The 19,554-nt window shown below is 43.0% G+C and overlaps 1 protein-coding gene across 11 annotated transcripts in view; it reads left to right on the top strand.

The window, feature by feature from the left end:
• The window catches only part of EPN1 (epsin 1), a 128,789-nt gene that overhangs the window by 94,647 nt on the left and 14,588 nt on the right, over positions 1–19,554 (top strand). For 5 of the 11 annotated variants that reach the window (XM_068241033.1, XM_068241036.1, XM_068241030.1 and 2 more), the window contains 4 exons: positions 3,185–3,271; positions 7,428–7,728; positions 8,339–8,488; positions 16,273–16,374. In XM_068241033.1, the coding sequence (XP_068097134.1) occupies positions 3,185–3,271; positions 7,428–7,728; positions 8,339–8,488; positions 16,273–16,374 (640 nt within the window). The remainder of the gene's footprint in view (positions 1–3,184; positions 3,272–7,427; positions 7,729–8,338; positions 8,489–16,272; positions 16,375–19,554) is intronic. The other 6 variants (XM_068241037.1, XM_068241034.1, XM_068241032.1 and 3 more) reach the window with 3 other exon arrangements.

Genomic DNA, 19,554 nt, shown 5'->3' with positions numbered 1-19,554 from the left:
TCGTGTTCAGTCTCTCTAGTGCTTCCTCCTTGAAACCAGATAGGAGGAAGTATTGGAGTGCCATGGAATGCTATGTGGAGCGCATTGGCTTTTAGGCGGTGACGAGGGTAAGATAACTGCCATTCTGCCTTCACCTGGGAGTTTTACTCGGCATTCAGAAACCAAATGGCAGAGCTCTGCTGAGCTTATCCCGATTCATGAGCTGTTGATGTAAGCCATTGCTTAGATGTTTGTAACACCCATTGTACAGCAGACTGCTACTCAGATGTACTAGATACAAGCTACACACAGAGGATAAATGTTGCTTGAGATGGTCTTTGGTGATTGCTTTGGGTGACTAGACACCCGTGATTACTGTAGAAATGGTGCTGCTCAACGCTCTTTCACACAACTCATTCTGCCCTCTTGAGTGGGATGGAATTAATAAATATACCCCTGGTTGCCTGGTTCGACAAAGTAGTGATGGGCAGATCACACACACTGAACGATGGGTAATCTGCCCATGTTGGAACTTGCTCTACCTTTTGTCCCAAAGTAAACTTTAGCTTATATATGGGGCATGTGATGCCGTGCTCAAGCCCTTCTTTGTTCTACAAATAGAACAGTTGCTAAATACGTTGAACAGTCTCTCTGTTCAATAGAAAGACTGTAGGAGATTAAAAGTGCCTGTTAAGCTGACTTTTTGGACTAATCCATCTCCTCATATGGGATTCTCAGTATTTCCTTTATTTGTACAAGCACTCTCTGGAAAGGATCTACACAAAGATGTTGGGTTGCCGCCGTTCAGTAAGGCCCCTTTCACACGGGCGGCTGAACTGCATGTTCAGCCACCTGTCTGCTGCCCCCCAGTGCAATTTAGGTGCAATTTAAATGCAGCTGAATTGCAGCGGTTGTAACACCATGCGTATCCAGCATTGACGTGGTGGCGTTACTAAGCAGTGGAGGAATGAGATATGTCTAGTTTGAGTGGGGCTGCGGCAGTGCTCATATCTTTACTCCATGGGGGGGGGAACTCATGTACAGTGCTGGTACCGGTGTCTAGCCGGTGCAGGAGAGCAGCTGACAGGCGGTGACTTCACCGATTGTCAGCTGCCCGTGTAAAAGGGGCCTTAGTGCTTTTGAAATTAGACTACCATGAGAATAGAAATAAATACAAATACAAATCCTAAAAACCTGCTTCGAGTGGTCATGACAGAAGAGCAAAATGTACTTTCTTCTATGTTAATTTTATATGCATGTATTTTAAATTTGTCAATTTTTCTTGATGGTGGTCCTTTAAAGGGTCTTTTTCCACTGCATGGGCTTTGATATTATTTTCAGAGTGGATGTAACTAGGGTAGGGTAAAATGAGTTGCATAAGCAAACATCGCCTATACAATTTTTATTTTCAATTTTCATTTGGGAAACCAATCGCAAAACCAATGCAAAAACAAGAAAACTTTCATCAAACCCACAAAAAAAAAGAAAAAATGACAAATCTGTGTGTTGGCATTTGCAGTGGGAAAGGGTTGCATTTCTTGCAAATATCAGCCTGTTTATTCCTACTTCAAGTGTCGGCCTTGGAATCAAAGGTATCTGATGATTTCACAGGCTCTTTTCATAGGTGAAAAAGTTCATGCTTCTATGCTAAAGTGTTGCATACATCAGAGTTCCCCAACCCTGTCCTCAAGGCCCACGAACAGTACTTGTTTTGCAGGAAACCACACACAGTCACAGGTGAGGTAATTAGTGTCTCAGCAGAGCTGATTTACTACCTCTGTGCATATCCACAAAATATGCACTGTTGGTGGACCTTGAGGACAGGGTTGGGGAACACTGGTGCCATACACTCTTCGATTTTCCTTGGTCAAATGATCACTCTTGATGGTCTTAGCCAATAATCTGGAGTGTGTACAGATGACCCTTAAAGTTCTTGGATCACGAACCACCACCACCTGAAGCCATACCATGACGCCTTGTGCTCGTTTTTTCCTCTGTATAGAACAGAACAGGCTGCTCATAGGAGTTGAGCAGCCTGTCTGTCCAGCAATCATTCCAAAACTGTCACCTCAAAACGATCAAGAATGACCTTCTCAGGCGACACTGATCCAATGTGTGTACCAAGCTTTAAGTTTTTGGTCCCCTTACCTTGAATCGGTCAGAATTTCTCAGTTCTTTACAGCAAGTATCCGGGAAGTGTTCCTTTCAGACACAAGGAATCTCATTCATTTTAGTGAAGGTTTGATATTGCTCTTCCAACTTTTACTTTAAACATTGGAGACTTATTATGCTTGGCCACTAGGCAGAGTGTTCATGTGACTGTTATTTCCACAATTCTCCTGCTGTGTGACATGCCTCATTGTTAATCATTACCATTGCTCAGCCATTCCAACCATCCAAGCACACAGCAGTGTTTTTTTTTCACTGCATTAAAATGCTGCGAAGCTAATGGCAGCTTTGTTTAATAAGAGAACGCTAATAGGTATGCAAGGTGAAGTAACCCATGACAACAAGAATTCTGTGTCTGACCGCTGTACATAGAAATTTTGGGTGTGATGGATTACTAGTCTTTCTATATTGTCATTTTGCTTTTGCAGGTAAATTTGGTGTTTTGGTACATCCTCCGAAATCTGACAGACTTCTCCCCTTGGCTGGCTTTTATGACCATTTGTAAATCGCCTGAAATCACTCCTAATTAATGCAAAGCAGAAATCTTGACATTCTGTTAAACATTCCTCAAATATTGCTATACACTGAAATCCAACTAAATTAGAGTAATGACAGTTTTCAATTATATTCCAGCCTGGTTAACTAGACTTGGGCTATCCAAAGAATCAGGCAAACCCTAAAGACATTTTACAGTAATTTTATCAGAATGGACAAAAGATACCTGATGTTCATATATAGCTGTAGCAGTTGGGTGAGGATGAACTTGCTGGTGACCATGTGTAGGATTTTTTCAGTTTTGGGTTACCGTACTTTACTAAAAAGTTAGCATGCATGGAGACTGGTACTATGGCCCCACAGCAGAACAATTACTTGTCCCACAAAAATGTCAATGTCAAGATTTCTGCAGCAAATTATTGTTGTCAACATCTTGATGTTGTCCTTTGTCCCTTTTGTCACAAATAACTGTGATTGTGACTCCAGGATATTAAGCTTCTGCTTTAGTAGATTGTTTATGATCTCTCTATTTTGTGATTAGGAGGAGAGGATCAAGAGAGGAGATGACCTCAGACTCCAAATGGCCATTGAAGAAAGCAAGAAGGAAGCTCCATCTAAACAGGAAGAGGTGATCATTCCCCCGTTTTCCATTAATATTTCTGTAGATTAAAGAGACTTTGAAGTCTCCCTATAATGAGGTTTTTAGTTTAAAAAACCTCATTAACATTATAGTCCGACCTAAAACGCTGCAGAACCGCAGCTGAAAACCCCCTCGATCACCCCAAACTCACGGGGGTACACGGAGGGAACTTCCGCATAGAGGCAGCGCAGCTCTGCCTCTATGCGCGTCAATCGGCCCAGATCGCCGCCTCTCCCCCGCCCCTCTCAGTCTTCCTTCACTGAGAGGGGCGGGGGAGAGGCGGAGATACGCGCTGATTGACACGCATAGAGGACGCAGCAAAATCCACAACCAAGAAAGTCGTGGATTTTGCCTGCCCTCTACCCCCGTGAGTTTGGGGTGATCGAGGGGGTTTTCATCTCTTTCCAGTGGAGGTAGCCTGGGTTAGCTGATCTGTGCAGACAGTGTGCTGCCTTCTTCCAGCTCCTTTAATATCTTATGTGGGTGATGTCAAGGAGGCAGGCGTCTGCAATGCCTTCTCTTCTGTAAAATGAGACTGCTGTCTGTCTCAACAGGAATTGGGACTACAAGAGCCAGCCAGGTTGTTTTAATATAAAAAAAATAAAATAAAAATGGGAGGCTGAGCTAGGTCAATTAATATGAAATACCTAGATATTATATTCAGATATATTGCATAGTTACAGTAAAGTAAAATATTTATCATAGTTAGTCAAGGGATGTTTTGGACATTTTTTAATGAGATTTTCTTTTTGTATCTGTTAATTTACTGAAAGAATGAAAAAGCAAAAACAATTTTTTATCTATAATCCTATTAATATAGCTGAAGAAATTGGCAGTTTTGTGTAAATTTTGCAAAGATATCACTTACTGAGAATAAAAGTACATATTCTGTTCTCTGTTGCTAAGTAACATGAGCTGTTATGCAATTCTATGAACTGCAGTACACAGAATGCTAAAGCTTACCGGTAGTTCAGTTGTTTTCATTCAGCACTAGTAATGCGATTATGTGTAATATGGCAGAAGAAACCCACACACATTACATGCAAATATACAGTTGCCATTTCTGGAATATTTTAACTCTGAGAACTGCAACAAGAATAAAAATGGGTGTATCCCAGCAAGATAAACCAATCTTGCATCTGTCCATTTGCGTACTAGTGGTGCATTGCGCTTACCCCTGCACCATGAAGATGACAAATAATGGTATGCTTAAAAAGTGTTTTCACCATATGCATACAATCCTTAACCCCCCTGCACTCAAACCACACTCGCGCCTGTCAGGAACTCAAGCAGCAATAAAAGCAACTGGGTTGCAGAATTGTACTTTGATGCAAAAATGTAGGATATTTGCTTCCAAAATGGATTGCATGCAACATTCTGTGCTGGACCATTTCACCAGTGTTGAGGTTTCCTCTGTAGAAATGGTCCCTACTTTACCTATTGGTATAGTCAGTAAGCCAACATTCATGCTCTTGAACCTGAAATTTTAAGCTGAGGCAAAAGCAGTGTTGGGTCTGTGCTGGCGTGAGCAGTACTTTTAGTCTTTCCCTGGAGAAGGGAGACTGATTTACGTTCACATGCATGTTCACTGTAATAGAACCTTGCATTGTAGGGGGAGCAGGAAAATTCGGAAGCTCACACAAGGAAACATTTGTTTTGGTTTTTTTCTAGCTCACACAAGCGCGCACTACTTTACTTTTTGGTCATTTTTACTTGCAGAGTGCTGAAGTTATTTTGACAGAAGATGAAAACTTAGAAAAAGTGAATTGAATAAGGGCCTTGTCATTTGGCTGATTACTCGGTATGATGGATGCTGTTATACCATGAATAAATGGAAACCTTCTGGTCAATTTGTGGAGAGTCTCCATAAAATAAAGCTAGCAATACTCTGAGATCTGTGGTGGATCCGGTAAACAATTGATATCTTCCTGGTATGAATCATTTGCCTATGGTACCACCTTGCTCCAGTAGCATTGAGTCCATGTTCAGTGGAAATGTGTTTGCATATTGATTGCAATGTCCTCTCCGCTAGCTTTGTACAGCTCGATAAGGTGCAGAGTACAGAGCTTTGTGGCTTTTGATTGCACACCACTCCCACCCACATTCCTCTTCATGTCTCCTGCGCTGATGCTTGTCCCTACATTACATAATTCTGAACACACCTTTTGTGTGTAGGTTTCTTGTTTTCTGTCCTGACTTCGACTTAATTTGCAGTTAACAACAACAGTTGCAGTTTGTGAACTAAAATCAAAGACTCCAATTTTCAGGCATTATGGAATTGCAAATACACACACACACACACACACACACACACACACACACACACACACACACACACACACACACACACACACACACACACACACACACACACACACACACACACACACACACACACACTTGCCTACTCTTGGAGACCACCTACCAGAGACCTCCTAGCCATGTGTGGTACCTGGGGGTGTATGGTGATATGATGATCAGCTAATCAATTTCAGTATTGACTGAGTACAGTGGTCTTCTAAATTATATTCCACAGTGAGTATATATGTAATCTCTTTCTAATCTTGTTGAAGTGGTTAGGGTTGCTCTGCACAGGGCCTCCATCCTTTTGTGCTTGCTTGAAGAAGCGCCAAACTGATTTAATCCTGCCTGCGCCACCTCTATTACAGAGGAGTAAAACTTGTCAATCATGCACCACTTCTGCCTGCAGCCCAGATCTCATTCCTCTCATTTTCCTGCCTGCTTTTTCTCAAAATGAACTGCCTTGCTCAACTACTTCCATACCAGCAGTCTCTGGCCCCTTAAGGACCAGAGACTGCTGGTGCCGTAAACAAGTTTACAGATGATTCGCTGCACTGATCCGCCGCTCCTTCCGGTCACGCCGCTTTCACAACGCCGCAGGTCCTTCTCTCAGCAGTCTCTAGGATGGCAGAGCTTTGTGTACCGGCCAGAAGCTGCTTTCATTGGCTCCTGACCCTGTCCATCAATGTAAGCCAATTGGTTTACATTGATGGACAGGGTCAGGATCCAATGAAATAAGAAAATTGTATTTTTCCAAGTACGGCGGAATTGATTTTGGCACTACAGGGTCGGTGATGGTACAGTAACAATGGTACACAGTAGCAGTGTAGTGCATAGCATACAGTTCAGTAACAGTGGTTCATAAACATACAGTAGTTACAGTAGAAATACAACCATAGATGCATAGAAGATACGCTAAGGAAAAGGGCCAGGAGGGCATTCCACTGCAGACTATGGCACTCAAAATGCTCTGCAGCGATAATTTGAGTCAGACGCCCGTGTAGTTGGACCTTGGTGAAAGGGGGGGGGGAGGGGAGAGAGAGCAAGAAAGTGGATCCCGTTTGTGTCCCGGCAAAACCTGGCTGGCTGGGGTCAGAGTTCTGGCTAGGCCGCCGACCCCCACCAGACGCTACTGCTGCCCTGTCGTGTGCTGGTCGCTTATGCTGCTTTCCCTGCCAGAAGCAAGGAATTGGATACTGGAAATCTGCTCCTGACTTGCTCACACAGCTCTGACGGCAGGGCGAGTGGGTTGCAGCGGGACCAAGCGGCGTCGTTTGTTGAAAACTACATCCTGTCAGAGCCGCGCAGCCATAAGCAGGACGTAAATTTCAACTGCGCAGGTCTGGAAGCGGTTAACTAATGTTCAAGCAACAAATTAAGCAATCAATAGAGCTTTATTTTTTTTCATATTTGTTAGATTCAATGTTTTGGGTTTTTGTAATCCATGCGATGATCGCACCACACTGCGGCTAGTGGAAATGGGCATGAACAGACCGTATGCCTGCAACATCAGCAGGTAACTGACTATTTTATGACCTCAGCCAGTTATGTTTTAGCAGCTGTAGTGAAAGCAGTGGTAACTTTCAGAGACCAGACTCTACCAGTGACAGTATTGCATTGATAAGCCTACACTGGAATTTTGCAGGTTCAGAGTCGGTGTGTTAGTGTCAAGCTAGGTGTACATTGCATTTGGGGTAACATTTATATGTAAAAAAAAAGCTTCAAATATCACCTTGCTGACCACACATTTGTCTTCTCCTGACTTATTTATGAAATCTCGCTTCCTATAGGCTTTGTGCTAATTCTCTCGTTTTTCTTATCTCTGTATGTTTTCTTCACGCAGCAGTCCTCGTTAATGGATTTGGCCGATGTGTTCAGCTCTCCCCCTGCTGCAGCTGCCGCAACAGATCCATGGGGATCTACGTCCGCTCCTTCCACAGATCCCTGGGCTGGGGCAGTTAACCCTGCCACAGTACCAGTGGTGGCTGATCCATGGGGAGGGCCCCCAGTGGCTACAGGTGCAAGCACAGATCCATGGGGGGCTGGAGCCCCACCTAGCACTGCTGCTGGTGACCCATGGACAGGGACACCAGCTGTTTCTTCAGTTGATGCCAAGTCTGTGTCTGATCCATGGAATCCAGGGGGTATGTTTCTTGTTTTTCTCTTTGTATTTTTCCTGTTTTTTTTTTTTTTTTTGTTTGTTTGGGCATCTCGTAAGTGAATTGTGTACATGACAGGCCAGGAAATAGCTTTGAAGCTATCTGAATTAGATTCACGGTTTGCATTCCTTCTCATGACCTGTATAATGTAAAGTTATACGCAAACATGCAGTTATATTGCTGCCGTACTTTTTCTTTTTTTTTTTATTTAGATGAACATCTGTCAACTTTATATCAATTTGATTTAGATTTATTTTTAACCCTTGTGTTTGAGTATTAATAGAATATAAATAATGGTATGAACAGGCCAGTATGACTTTTTACAAAGAAGGGTACAGTGTTTGGCATATTAAAGGAAACCAGAGATGAACAAACATTACAGATTTATACATGCATGGGGCTTCGTCCAGCCCCATCCGCGCGAATTGCTCCCACGCCGCCGCCCTCCGTATTCTCCCTATTCTGTACCGGGTCCCGTAACTTCGGCCAGTTTTACACATGTGCAGTGCGCTCCCTCCAGATAGCTGTCCTTAATATGTAGATCTGAGAGTGACACTTGTTTATTTTAGTAACTGTACATTTATTGTTTTGAAAGGTACCGCAGCAACTGGTGCACCTCAGACCAAAGATCCTTGGTCATCAAGTCCATCTATAGCAGCTAAGCAGACAGACCCTTGGGCTCCTGCAACCTTTTCCGATCCATGGGGAGGTTCACCTTCTAGGCCAAGTACTAATGGGACCATGGGTAAGTTTACCTTAAAGATGTGCTCTTAGACGCACGAAACAACTATCCGTAGGGCAGCTTTTAATCCAATTTGTCACTTTGCACGTACTCTAAATGAAGGGCATCCTTGGGTTAAAGTGCTTTGAAAAGCATGCGTGGTTTGAAGGTGTTTGCTATTTTGTTCCATAAATTTTGAATCTAGCGATGCCTTTGAATTGATATGAATTTACCCAATCAAATATCGCTTGTTCCATTTCCAAGCTTCATATTTGTATCAGATTAGTATAAAATGTGTATCAACCTGGAATGATGAGCATCTTATTGACCTTCCTAACTGGTGGTTTTCCTCCAGTGGATGTGCAGTCCCAGAAGAAAAAGGCTTCTGAGATGAAGTGATGGTAGTCATTTGAGAGCCTAGGGTTTTCTTGTCAGTGATACCCCACTTGATATTAAAGAACCAATAGAGAAGTTGGGTGGGACCTTCTTTTTAATTTGTCACATTCTGTTTCCATGGTGTATATCTAGGCCATGGGGTCACCTGGAAAGGCAGTAATTTGCAGCAGTAAAATAACTTGACAAAGGTTCCATTTTCTCTACCATCAAAACTGCTTTGTCTGTCCCTAGTGAAAAATGTGCATTCCTTCTGTCTGGAAAGGAGGTATAAAGAATACTAATAAACTTAAAGTTCAAAGAAGGGTCTGCACACTCAATGAGAAGATAACAAGGATATTTATTCACAATTATTTGATCCGCAATGCAATCACAATAGGGATTAATAACCTCATAACCTTCTTCTTTAGTGTGTAAACCTCTCTTTGACCTTTCAGACATTGCTAAGGAGGTGCCTGCCCTTTTTGGGTCAACGCACTTCCACTCTATGGAAAAGCATCATCACAGACTCAAAGGAAGGAGAAGAGGCATCCAGGGGTATGATAAAACTTGAGTTGATAACATAATGAGAAAAGCAGATCAGCTGGCTTACCTCAATGAAAACTAATTCTTATAATTAATTTTACTATGCATTGGCAACGTGTTTCGTCGGTCTGTGCCCACTTCCAATCAGGCCGATTTAAGGTGCCAAAGGGCGTTTGTAGCCTAGAGTTGAGCGCCTCTCTCCTTTTTCCTTTTTAGGGTGTCTATTCACCCTCCCTACCCACAATCGGACTGGACAATCCTCATATTACATTTGATTGTACCAAACAGGGTCAATGATAGCTGTACAGATCTGAAAGAGGTTAAAACACTTTTTGACACTAAAAGCAGTGAGCATTGCTTAGCATGGCAGTTCCCCCAGGTTTGCTTGTGGATGTGTGCAGAATAGGTTTGGCTAGTATGAGATTGGCTATCTCTAAAGTTCAAAAAGAATGCTTAAAGCTTGGATCTCTTAATCTAATGCTGCAAAGCGAGCTGATAACTTTACACATTGCATTCGGTGTTTTGAAAGTGGTACAATTGAACAAACTTGAACTAAGCTTTCGCCACACTTAACTGAGTGAATGCAGCAGATGTGCAGTGAAATGTTATCTACTTTTCTTGCAAAAATAATAGTGTAGTTCCAATTTATAATTTCTTCAAAATGTTAAAACTGTGAAGAACATCTAAAGTAGTCTACAGGATCTTCTCAAAAAATTAGCATATTGTGATAAAGTTCATTATTTTCTGTAATGTGCTGATAAACATTAGACTTTCATATATTTTAGATTCATTACACTACAACTGAAGTAGTTCAAGCCTTTTATTGTTTTAATATTGAAGATTTTGGCATACAGCTCATGAAAACGCAGAATTCCTATCTCAAAAAATTAGCATATTTCATCTGACCAATAAAAGAAAAGTGTTTTTAAAGCAAAAAAAATTCAACCTTCAAATAATTATGTTCAGTTATGCACTCAATACTTGGTCGGGAATCCTTTTGCAGAAATGACTGCTTCAATGCGGCGTGGCATGGAGGCAATCAGCCTGTGGCACTGCTCAGGTGTTATGGAGGCCCAGGATGCTTCGATAGCGGCCTTAAACTCATCCAGAGTGTTGGGTCTTGCGTCTCTCAACATTCTCTTCACAATATCCCACCGATTCTCTATGGGGTTCAGGTTAGGAGAGTTGGCAGGCCAATTGAGCACAGTAATACCATGGTCAGTAAACCATTTACCAGTGGTTTTGGCACTGTGAGCAGGTGCCAGGTTGTGCTGAAAAATGAAATCTTCATCTCCATAAAGCTTTTCAGCGGATGGAAGCATGAAGTGCTCCAAAATCTCCTGATAGCTAGCTACATTGACCCTGCCATTGATAAAACACAGTGGACCAACACCAGCAGCTGACATGGCTCCCCAGACCATCACTGACTGTGGGTACTTGACACTGGACTTCAGGCATTTTGGCATTTCCCTCTCCCCAGTCTTCCTCCAAACTCTGGCACCTTGATTTCCAAATGACATGTAAAAGTTGCTTTCATGTAAAAAAAAAAAAGTACTTTGGACCACTGATCAACAGTCCAGTGCTGCTTCTCTGTAGCCCAGGTCAGGCGCCTCTGCCGCTGTTTCTGGTTGAAAAGTGGGTTCACGCTTCCATCTGCTGAAAAGCTTTATGGAGATGAAGATTTCATTTTTCAGCACAACCTGGCACCTGCTCACAGTGCCAAAACCACTGGTAAATGGTTTACTGACCATGGTATTACTGTGCTCAATTGGCCTGCCAACTCTCCTAACCTGAACCCCATAGGGAATCTGTGGGATATTGTGAAGAGAAAGTTGAGACGCAAGACCCAACACTCTGAATGAGCTTAAGGCCGCTATCGAAGCATCCTGGGCCTCCATAACACCTGAGCAGTGCCACAGGCTGATTGCCTCCATGCCACGCCGCATTGAAGCAGTCATTTCTGCAAAAGGATTCCCGACCAAGTATTGAGTGCATAACTGAACATAATTATTTGAAGGTTGACTTTTTTTTGTTTTAAAAACACTTTTTTTTTATTTTATTGGTCGGATGAAATATGCTAATTTTTTGAGATAGGAATTTTGAGTTTTCATGAGCTGTATGCCAAAATTATCAATATTAAAACAATAAAAGGCTTGAACCACTTCAGTTGTGGTGTAATGAATCTAAAATATATGAAAGTATGTTTATCAGTACATTACAGAAAATAATGAACTTTATCACAATATGCTAATTTTTTTAGAAGATCCTGTATATTTGCCTCAGTAATGGGAGGCTACCGGGAACCTCCTGCCACCCACTGATCCAGTGCAGGGACCCTCTATAACAGTTCAACTCATTCCGAGTCAGGTTTCTTCTGGCTGCACTTTCAGCTGTGGATGAACGCATCCCCAACTGGGGAAGGGTGGGTAAGGCCCGCATATGCACTATAGAACAAAGCCATGGTTCGAACAAGACAGACAGAGACAGCCTTTACTATCCATTGGCATCAGTAAACTTTGCTTGCCCATGAGCTTGTCATCAGTTCACGTTTCTTCTTTGGACCACTTTTGGTAGGTACCAGCCTCTGCATTCTGAAATACCTCACAAGACTTTACATTTTCGGGATAATCTGGCCCAGCCCTCTAGCCATCACAGTTTGGCCTTTTTTGAATTCCACTCAGATCTTTATATTTGACCGTTAGCACTTGAAGTTGAGATGTTGTATCCAGGGCAGATTGTTCACTTGCAGCCTAATGGATAGCACTCGTTAACAGGTGCCATTGCAATGAGATTAACAATATTTTCACTTCATTGCCAGTGGTTTTAAAGTAGTAGCTGATCAGTGTTCAGTGTAAGCTAACCTACATAAGAACCTGACCTCTCTCCTAGTATAAGACTAGGTTCCTCATGCTTTCACTGGGCACAGGGTTCCGGCTTCTAGTGTGTCCATGTTGTTGTGGATGACCACCACTACATGCTAGCTTTGCAAATCAGAGTTGAAATGCTCATGTCTTTATGCAAGAAAAACCATACTATAAAAGCTATAAAAAAAAAGTATATAAATACAAAAAAAAAACTTGGAGTTCACAAATAAACAAAATAGATTGTGAAGATATGTCCCAAAAGTTAAGAGATGAATGCAAGCTATCCAAGAAAGTCAAGGTGACCAACCTAATGGATTACTAGGATGAAACTCTCTGAAGAGATAAGTGTTCATGGACAACTGGAAACCTTTAAGGACTATTTAACACCAACTGCGTTCCGAACAACGGATGACACTGTTTTCTAAAAGCAAGGTACCGGATCTCCTAACTTCAGCCAGTTGCGGGCAGTCTGCGCAAGACAAGTGCACTCTCTACGTACCTCTACAGCAGCTGCCGGAGAGGTACATAGAGACTGGCTGTGACTGGCTGAAGTTACAGGAGCCCGTACTGAAGAAGACTGCGGCGTGGGAGCGATCGGTGCGCATGGTGCTGGAGGAAGTCCCAGGTATGTATAAAACTTTTAGTTAAACTCTTCTCTGGTACACTTTACAGTAAAAAGAACCTGAGGAACTTATCAGCTTGTATAAATAGGGAACTATCCCTTAAACCAGATGACCGTTTCATAAATCCATGATTAACGTTCTGTTCGGTTTTATAACTGTAAGACACTAGTTACACTTGTTCAGATACACAAAAGGGTTCAGGCCTATCAGGTGCCAAATGCTAGAAATGAGATCAGTCCTCGCATGAACTGAGGAAAATTAAGTTTGCATCTATTTAATCCATGCCTGTGCATCTCCACTTTAGACTAGCGGAGGCTTGGAATGAGATTAGATCATTTCCTTTTAAAACCTGAAACTTGGTCAAGAGTTTGCCATCAAATTTTCTGCATGACCTATTTATATGAAGCGATCGCTGGGGATGAGCAAATGCGCCTGTTTTTGGTTCATCTAAATTTCATGTGGATATGCTGGTTGGGAAGTATTTTCTCCACCAGTGTATGCACCGCAAAATGAATGGGCAGTTCTGTCTAATCATTAGCTGTTACATCTTTGCTAACATTGATGTGAATCAGGCAGTGCTCAGGATTTGATTATTTTGGAATGACTTAAAGAGAATCTGTATTGTTAAAATCGCACAAAAGTAAACATACCAGTGCGTTAGGGGACATCTCCATTTACCCTCTGTCACAATTTCGCCGCTCCCCGCCGCATTAAAAGTGGTTAAAAACAGTTTTAAAAAGTTTGTTTATAAACAAACAAAATGGCCACCAAAACAGGAAGTAGGTTGATGTACAGTATGTCCACACATAGAAAATACATCCATACACAAGCAGGCTGTATACAGCATTCCTTTTGAATCTCGAAGGATCATTTGTGTGTTTCTTTCCCCCCTGAGGGGGGAGTGCATAGCAGAACCACAACACTGAAGAACTTGGCAGCCTTCCAGATACAGGCCGACAAGTCTGACAAGGGAAAGATACATTGATTTATTACAGAGACTGTGATAGTAGAAAGTGCTGCAGTAAGCCAGAACACCTTAGAATAGCTTTTGGAACTTGTAGGATGATAAAAAACAGGATGCAATTTTTGTTACGGAGTCTCTTTAATGGCCAGGATGCATGAGGCCACAGAGGAAAGACTGACACCAGAGAGTGATCAGTCCAATGTAGGACATGCACTACTGCACTGAAATATGGGTATTTGAACCATGTATTGAAAGTGATATTGAAGAGCTCTGTGCTATAGCTTCATTTTTTAAAATCGCACATGGAATAGGCAGTTTGCGCATAAGCTATAAGCTCATTTGTTCATATTTGTATAGAAAATCTGAATGCTCAGGTCTAACATGTAATGAACTCAAGCCAGCCCTACAGGCTACCATGGAACATAATTACAGCTAAAAATAACCTAGTGGCAAAATGGCCACCCTTGATTGCCTCATAGTTTCACAGTTGTGGTTTAGGAGAGTATTTCTGCACTTTGAAATGTTTGCTGGGAGAGCCTTTTAAAAGACTCACGAGGTGACCCCCAAAAAATGTGCGTTTCACTTTCCTGGCGCTTCTTCCAGCCTCTAGAAGTTATATGGGTCCCTCACCGCATTTTTGAGCGAATGAGCCCGCGGCATCGGGAGCATACTGAGGGGTAGTGCGCTCCCGGTAACACGGGCGCAGAAGACTTTGACCTACTGGGGGTCGCCGATCTTCAGAGGCTGCCAGTGGAGATGAGAGAAGACTGGAGATGTGGCGAGGGATCCAAATGACTTAGGGCTGGAAGAAGCCTCATGTAAGTAAAACTACATTTTTGTATTGTGTTTTTTTTTTTTTTTTGGAGGGTTATCTCGTCAGTCCTTTAAAGAGACTCTGTAACATTCAAAAGATCCCCTGGGGGGTACTCACCTCGGGTGGGGGAAGCCTCCGGATCCTAATGAGGCTTCCCACGCCGTCCTCTGTCCCACGGGGGTCTCGCCGCAGCCCTCCGAACAGCCGGCGACTGTGCCGACTGTCATTTCAATATTTACCTTTGCTGGCTCCAGCGGGGGCGCTGTGGCGGCTTTCCATTCCGAACTACACGGAAATACCCGATCTCATTCGGGTCCGCTCTACTGCGCAGGCGCAGGAAACTTGCGCCTGCGCAGTAGAGCGGACCCGACGGCGATCGGGTATTTCCATATAGTTCGGAGCCGACAGCCGTCAGAGCGCCTGCGCAGGAGCCAGGAAGGTAAATATTGACGTCACCGCTGCCCGGACTCCACGGAGGGCTGCAGCGAGACCCCTGACGGATGGAGGACGGCGTGGGAAGCCTCATTAGGATCCGGAGGCTTCCCCCACCCGAGGTGAGTACCCCCCAGGGGATCTTTTCATGTTACAGTTCCTCTTTAAGGCCTAAACTGTTCCTTTTTGGAGATCTTGGGATTTAGCAGAAGAGTATACGTTCTGACAGATTAATACAAGCTCATATTTATGAAAGCATTTTTGGCCGCTGCTAAGAGACCGCAAAATAACTTTGTAGCCGTGGGGAGTCGTAGACCTGAATTTTGGTGCACAGTAGCTGCATTTTGCTAAAAGATTACCAAGAGCTCAGCTATCATATAGCTGAAATAAAACTTGGGTTGCTACTCGGCTATGGTATATAATTTGGTAATTTGGCTATCGAGGATCAGACTGGGAAGTTAGTGTTAGATGTTATTAGGTGGAAGGTTAGAGTTAGAACAGGGGAGAGAGAGAGAGAGAGAGAGAGAGAGAGAGAGAGAGAGAGAGGTAAAATGACAGATATTGCCAAGAAAAGTAACTTCAGCAATGCCCTGCACCAAGGAAAAAACAGGTGACTGTAATGAATGTACGCACTGTTTGGACCCTCAGTCCATTTTATTAAACCAGCAATGAAACAGTTAACATTGTTACTTGTGCTAAACAAGTTCTGTACACATCAGATATTTTGCTTCATGTTCCTGGCCTGTTTTTATACTGGCTCTGGTACTGCTTATCTTTAGGAACTATACCTATGCCATTCCTCCAAGAACTGTTTCTGAGGTTTTCTTCTGAGACCAGTGAAGTTAAAACAAACACATCTCCTATTCTGCCTAATTTAGTAGGTTTACATGATCTGCATGTAATCTTTGAGGCCACAAACTTGCTGTGTTTTGATCTTGGCAGTTAGGATGTAGTATAGCTCATGACATAGTATAAAACATCCAGTTGTTTCTAATGTTATCTTTGTTCTATTCCTTTATAACCCACCGAGTTTTATATCAGCGGTGTATATATAGCAAGACATTAGGTCTGGTGCAGCCGGTCGCCATTCCCGATTTTTACCTATTGTTTGTCTTCTGTGAGATTTGTTTGTTTTTTAACATGTTTGTCTTTGTGTGTATGCTTGTCTCCATCTGCTCTTCCTGCCTCCTTAGCCAGTTCCACCTTTGACCAGTTCATCAGTCCTGCAGATAAGGATGAGTTTTCGGATTTTGACAACCTGAGGACCACCCTTCCCCAGTCAGGAAGCAGCACAGGTTTGGAGATGCTCTATCCTGCCTGCTTGCTTACTGTCATTCCATTCGCCCTCTGCCTGGTGCTTTAATTGGTATTTATTTTGACTTCATCTCAGGGCTGCTTGTGTGGGTCTCCATTTCTTTCTCCCATGCTTGCGTTGGAACTATAATCATTTACCATGACGATTAAAAGAGAACTCCATTCAAAGCAAAAATTCACTGTGAGTTAAAGGGAACATAAGTGTGAGGGATATGGAAGCTACCACATTTATTTCCTGTTAAACAATGCCAGTTGCCGAACAGTCCTGCTGATCCTGTGTCTCTAATGCCTGGTACACACCATGCAACTTCCCGTCAGATGAGTAGAATAGATGATTTCCAACAGGCCCGATTTGATTTCCGATAACTTTTCTGATCATTTTTCCAATCACTTCTATACAAAATCGATCATAAAAAAGATTGCAAATCACATCGGACCTGTTGGACATTATCTACCTGAGGGGAAATTCAATAGCATGTACTAGGCATAATACTTTTAGCCACAGACCCTAAACAAGCATGCATCAGAGCAGGTACTCTGATTCAGCTGACTCAGGTTTTACTGCATTAGCCATATGCTTGTTCCAGGGTTTTGACTTGGACACTACTTATGCCTGAAGAACAACAGGACTGCCAGGCAACTGGCATTATTGACAGGGAAATAAATATGGCAGCCTCCATATCCTGGTTCCCTTTAACTGTGTACAGATCAAATGATCGTACCTCTAGGCCAACGTGACAAAAGTAAGTTAGGGTAATACCTTTAACAGGAAGCAGATTTCAGTAGGTTTTCAAGTTACAAGGTGACTTTTTATGGATTTATAGTATAGAAGTCATGCAGTGTTCTCATTGCTGTGAGACCAGTATATTTCCCTGTATGTGCACTTCCTGGACTCTTGGAATTCAATCAGTGTGTGGCCAAATGGAACTTAAAGGACAGCTGAACTGAGAGGGATATGGAGGCTGACCTATTTATTTCTTTTTTATTAATGCAGATTGCCTGACTGTCCTGTTGATCCTCTGTGTCTAATACTTATAGCCATAAACCCTGAACAGACTGAAGTCTGACCGGGTGAGCCACATGGTAGTTTCAGGTGTGTGATTCAGAAACTACTGATGCCAGAAAGATCAGCAAGACAGCCAGGCACCAGGTATTGTTTCAAGGCAAATAAATATGACAGTCGCCATATCCCTCTCAGATCAGGTGTACTTTAAAAAGAACCTGAGACGGGCTATGGGCTCTCTCTGTGTCCTCTTCGGTGGCTCCGTTCAATAGCAATCCCCTCAGGCATTCTGGAGGTTGCGCTTTCCTGCGCATGCTTGGCCGCCCACGCACACCCGACGCCTCTGTTGCCTGGCCAGCCCTGCTGATCTCTTTGGCTGCAGTAGTGGCTGAATCTCGCACCTGAAACAAGAATGCAGCTAATCCAGTCTGACTTCATTCAAAGCACCTGATCTGCATGCTTGTTGAGGGTCTGTGGCTAAAAGTATTAGAGGCACAGGATCAGCAGGAGAGTTAGGCAACTGGTATTATTTTAAAAGGAAAAATCCATATTGTTCTTTGTTTAGGTTCCCTTTAGGCTAGTTACACACCAAGACGTTGCGTTAGGTAGTACGTTAAGGTCGCATAACGTGCACCTAATGCAAGGCCTGGTGCTCTTCTATGTGCACGTCAGAGTGAGCCGCGTTGTGCAGCTCACTCTGACGTCCGTGATGCTTACTCTTGGACGCATGCGGCCGCACCAGGAAGTAAACACTGCACGTCACAACGTGCAGTGAATATTAATTAGCCATGTGCCTGGCCGCTCTCCGCTCCTCCCCAACATGACTGCGCATGTGCAAACAGTCTAACGCGGCTTAAGCCGCTGTAACGCCGTAGCATGCTGCACTTTCGGCAGAACGTGCAGCGTTACATGTAACGCAACGTGGGCTGTGTGAACAGCCCACTTGTGTTACATTGCTGTGCGTTGGGGGAGCGTTACAGGCTGCACTAACGTGCGCCTGTAACGTCTTAGTGTGTAAGCAGCCTTAAGGTCCTCTCTGCCAATGCTATTTCACTCCTGGCCTACAACATCTTAAAGGTGGTGCTTGTGGCTATGTGCTGATGTAAAGTTATTGAGCTGTGGTCAGTTGTAGCTGTTTGCTGAGGGTGTATCAATAAAATGGAGTTCTGCTTTAATTGATTCTAATTATTTAACATACTAAAATATACTGTTGCTCCATTGCAGTCAGTTACATCTGGATTTACATTGGAACCAGTACCGCCAGTTGTTATCCAGACAAGCCCGAGAGTCTTTGTTTTATCATTTGCAACACATGCACTACCATTATAAGCTTTCCAGTGCTTGTGTGCCACGTGTCTCCATCTGTATCACCCACCTACACTGCTAAAGCACTGACTTATCACTGCTGGGTGCCATTGTACAGGCTTGTGCAGGACTTGGAACTCAACTCACACAAACACTCACAAACTTTCATTTCCTTTGTTATGCTGGCCACATTACAGGATTTTACAGCAGAACTGCATTCAAAATGTTCTTTCTGGTGCAAAAGATTTGCTACATCACTAGTCTAAAAATAAGTCTGTAAAAAAAGAAGTAGGATAGTTGAAACAAATCCCAGCTTTCACTTTTCCTGGAGCTTTATCACATGACTGTGCCAGGGTGGTTTACACACACCACCCCCACCTCCCTCTCAGTGGAGGTTTCACTTTGATAAAGAGGAGAGATCCTGGCACTTGGTGAGTAAATAAAGCAGAAAGGTTATCTGTGTGACTGACGCCTTCCAAATCAAGATGGTAATATGCACAGCTGAGTGTGGCAGCTACAGTGATTAGAAGTAGTATTATACTTTTCCCAAGCATGCTTAGTACTCTCTATACTTGAAATTGCCACCCAGGTGAAGATGATATCAAAATGCAAATGACTGCTGCAGCCTCTGTCGTGGATTAAAAGTGGTGGGGGTTTTTTTTGTTTGTTTTTTTCGGGGAGGCTAAAGGTGGGGTATGATAACAACATATGGGTTTACAAGGAGTTGGGAGGTCTTTTTATAGGTTATGTCAGACTTGAGTGTGATCTAAATAACAATCACAAAATATTTTTGGTTATAATTGCCACAACATATTCAGTTAGTTGACTTAGTTGATTTTTGGCAGTTTATAAA

This window comes from Hyperolius riggenbachi, chromosome 6 (genome assembly GCF_040937935.1).
Source record: "Hyperolius riggenbachi isolate aHypRig1 chromosome 6, aHypRig1.pri, whole genome shotgun sequence".
Taxonomy (NCBI): Eukaryota; Metazoa; Chordata; class Amphibia; order Anura; family Hyperoliidae; genus Hyperolius; species Hyperolius riggenbachi.
Note: the sequence above shows the minus strand (reverse complement) of the source record. Positions and strands in the feature narration are given on the sequence as shown.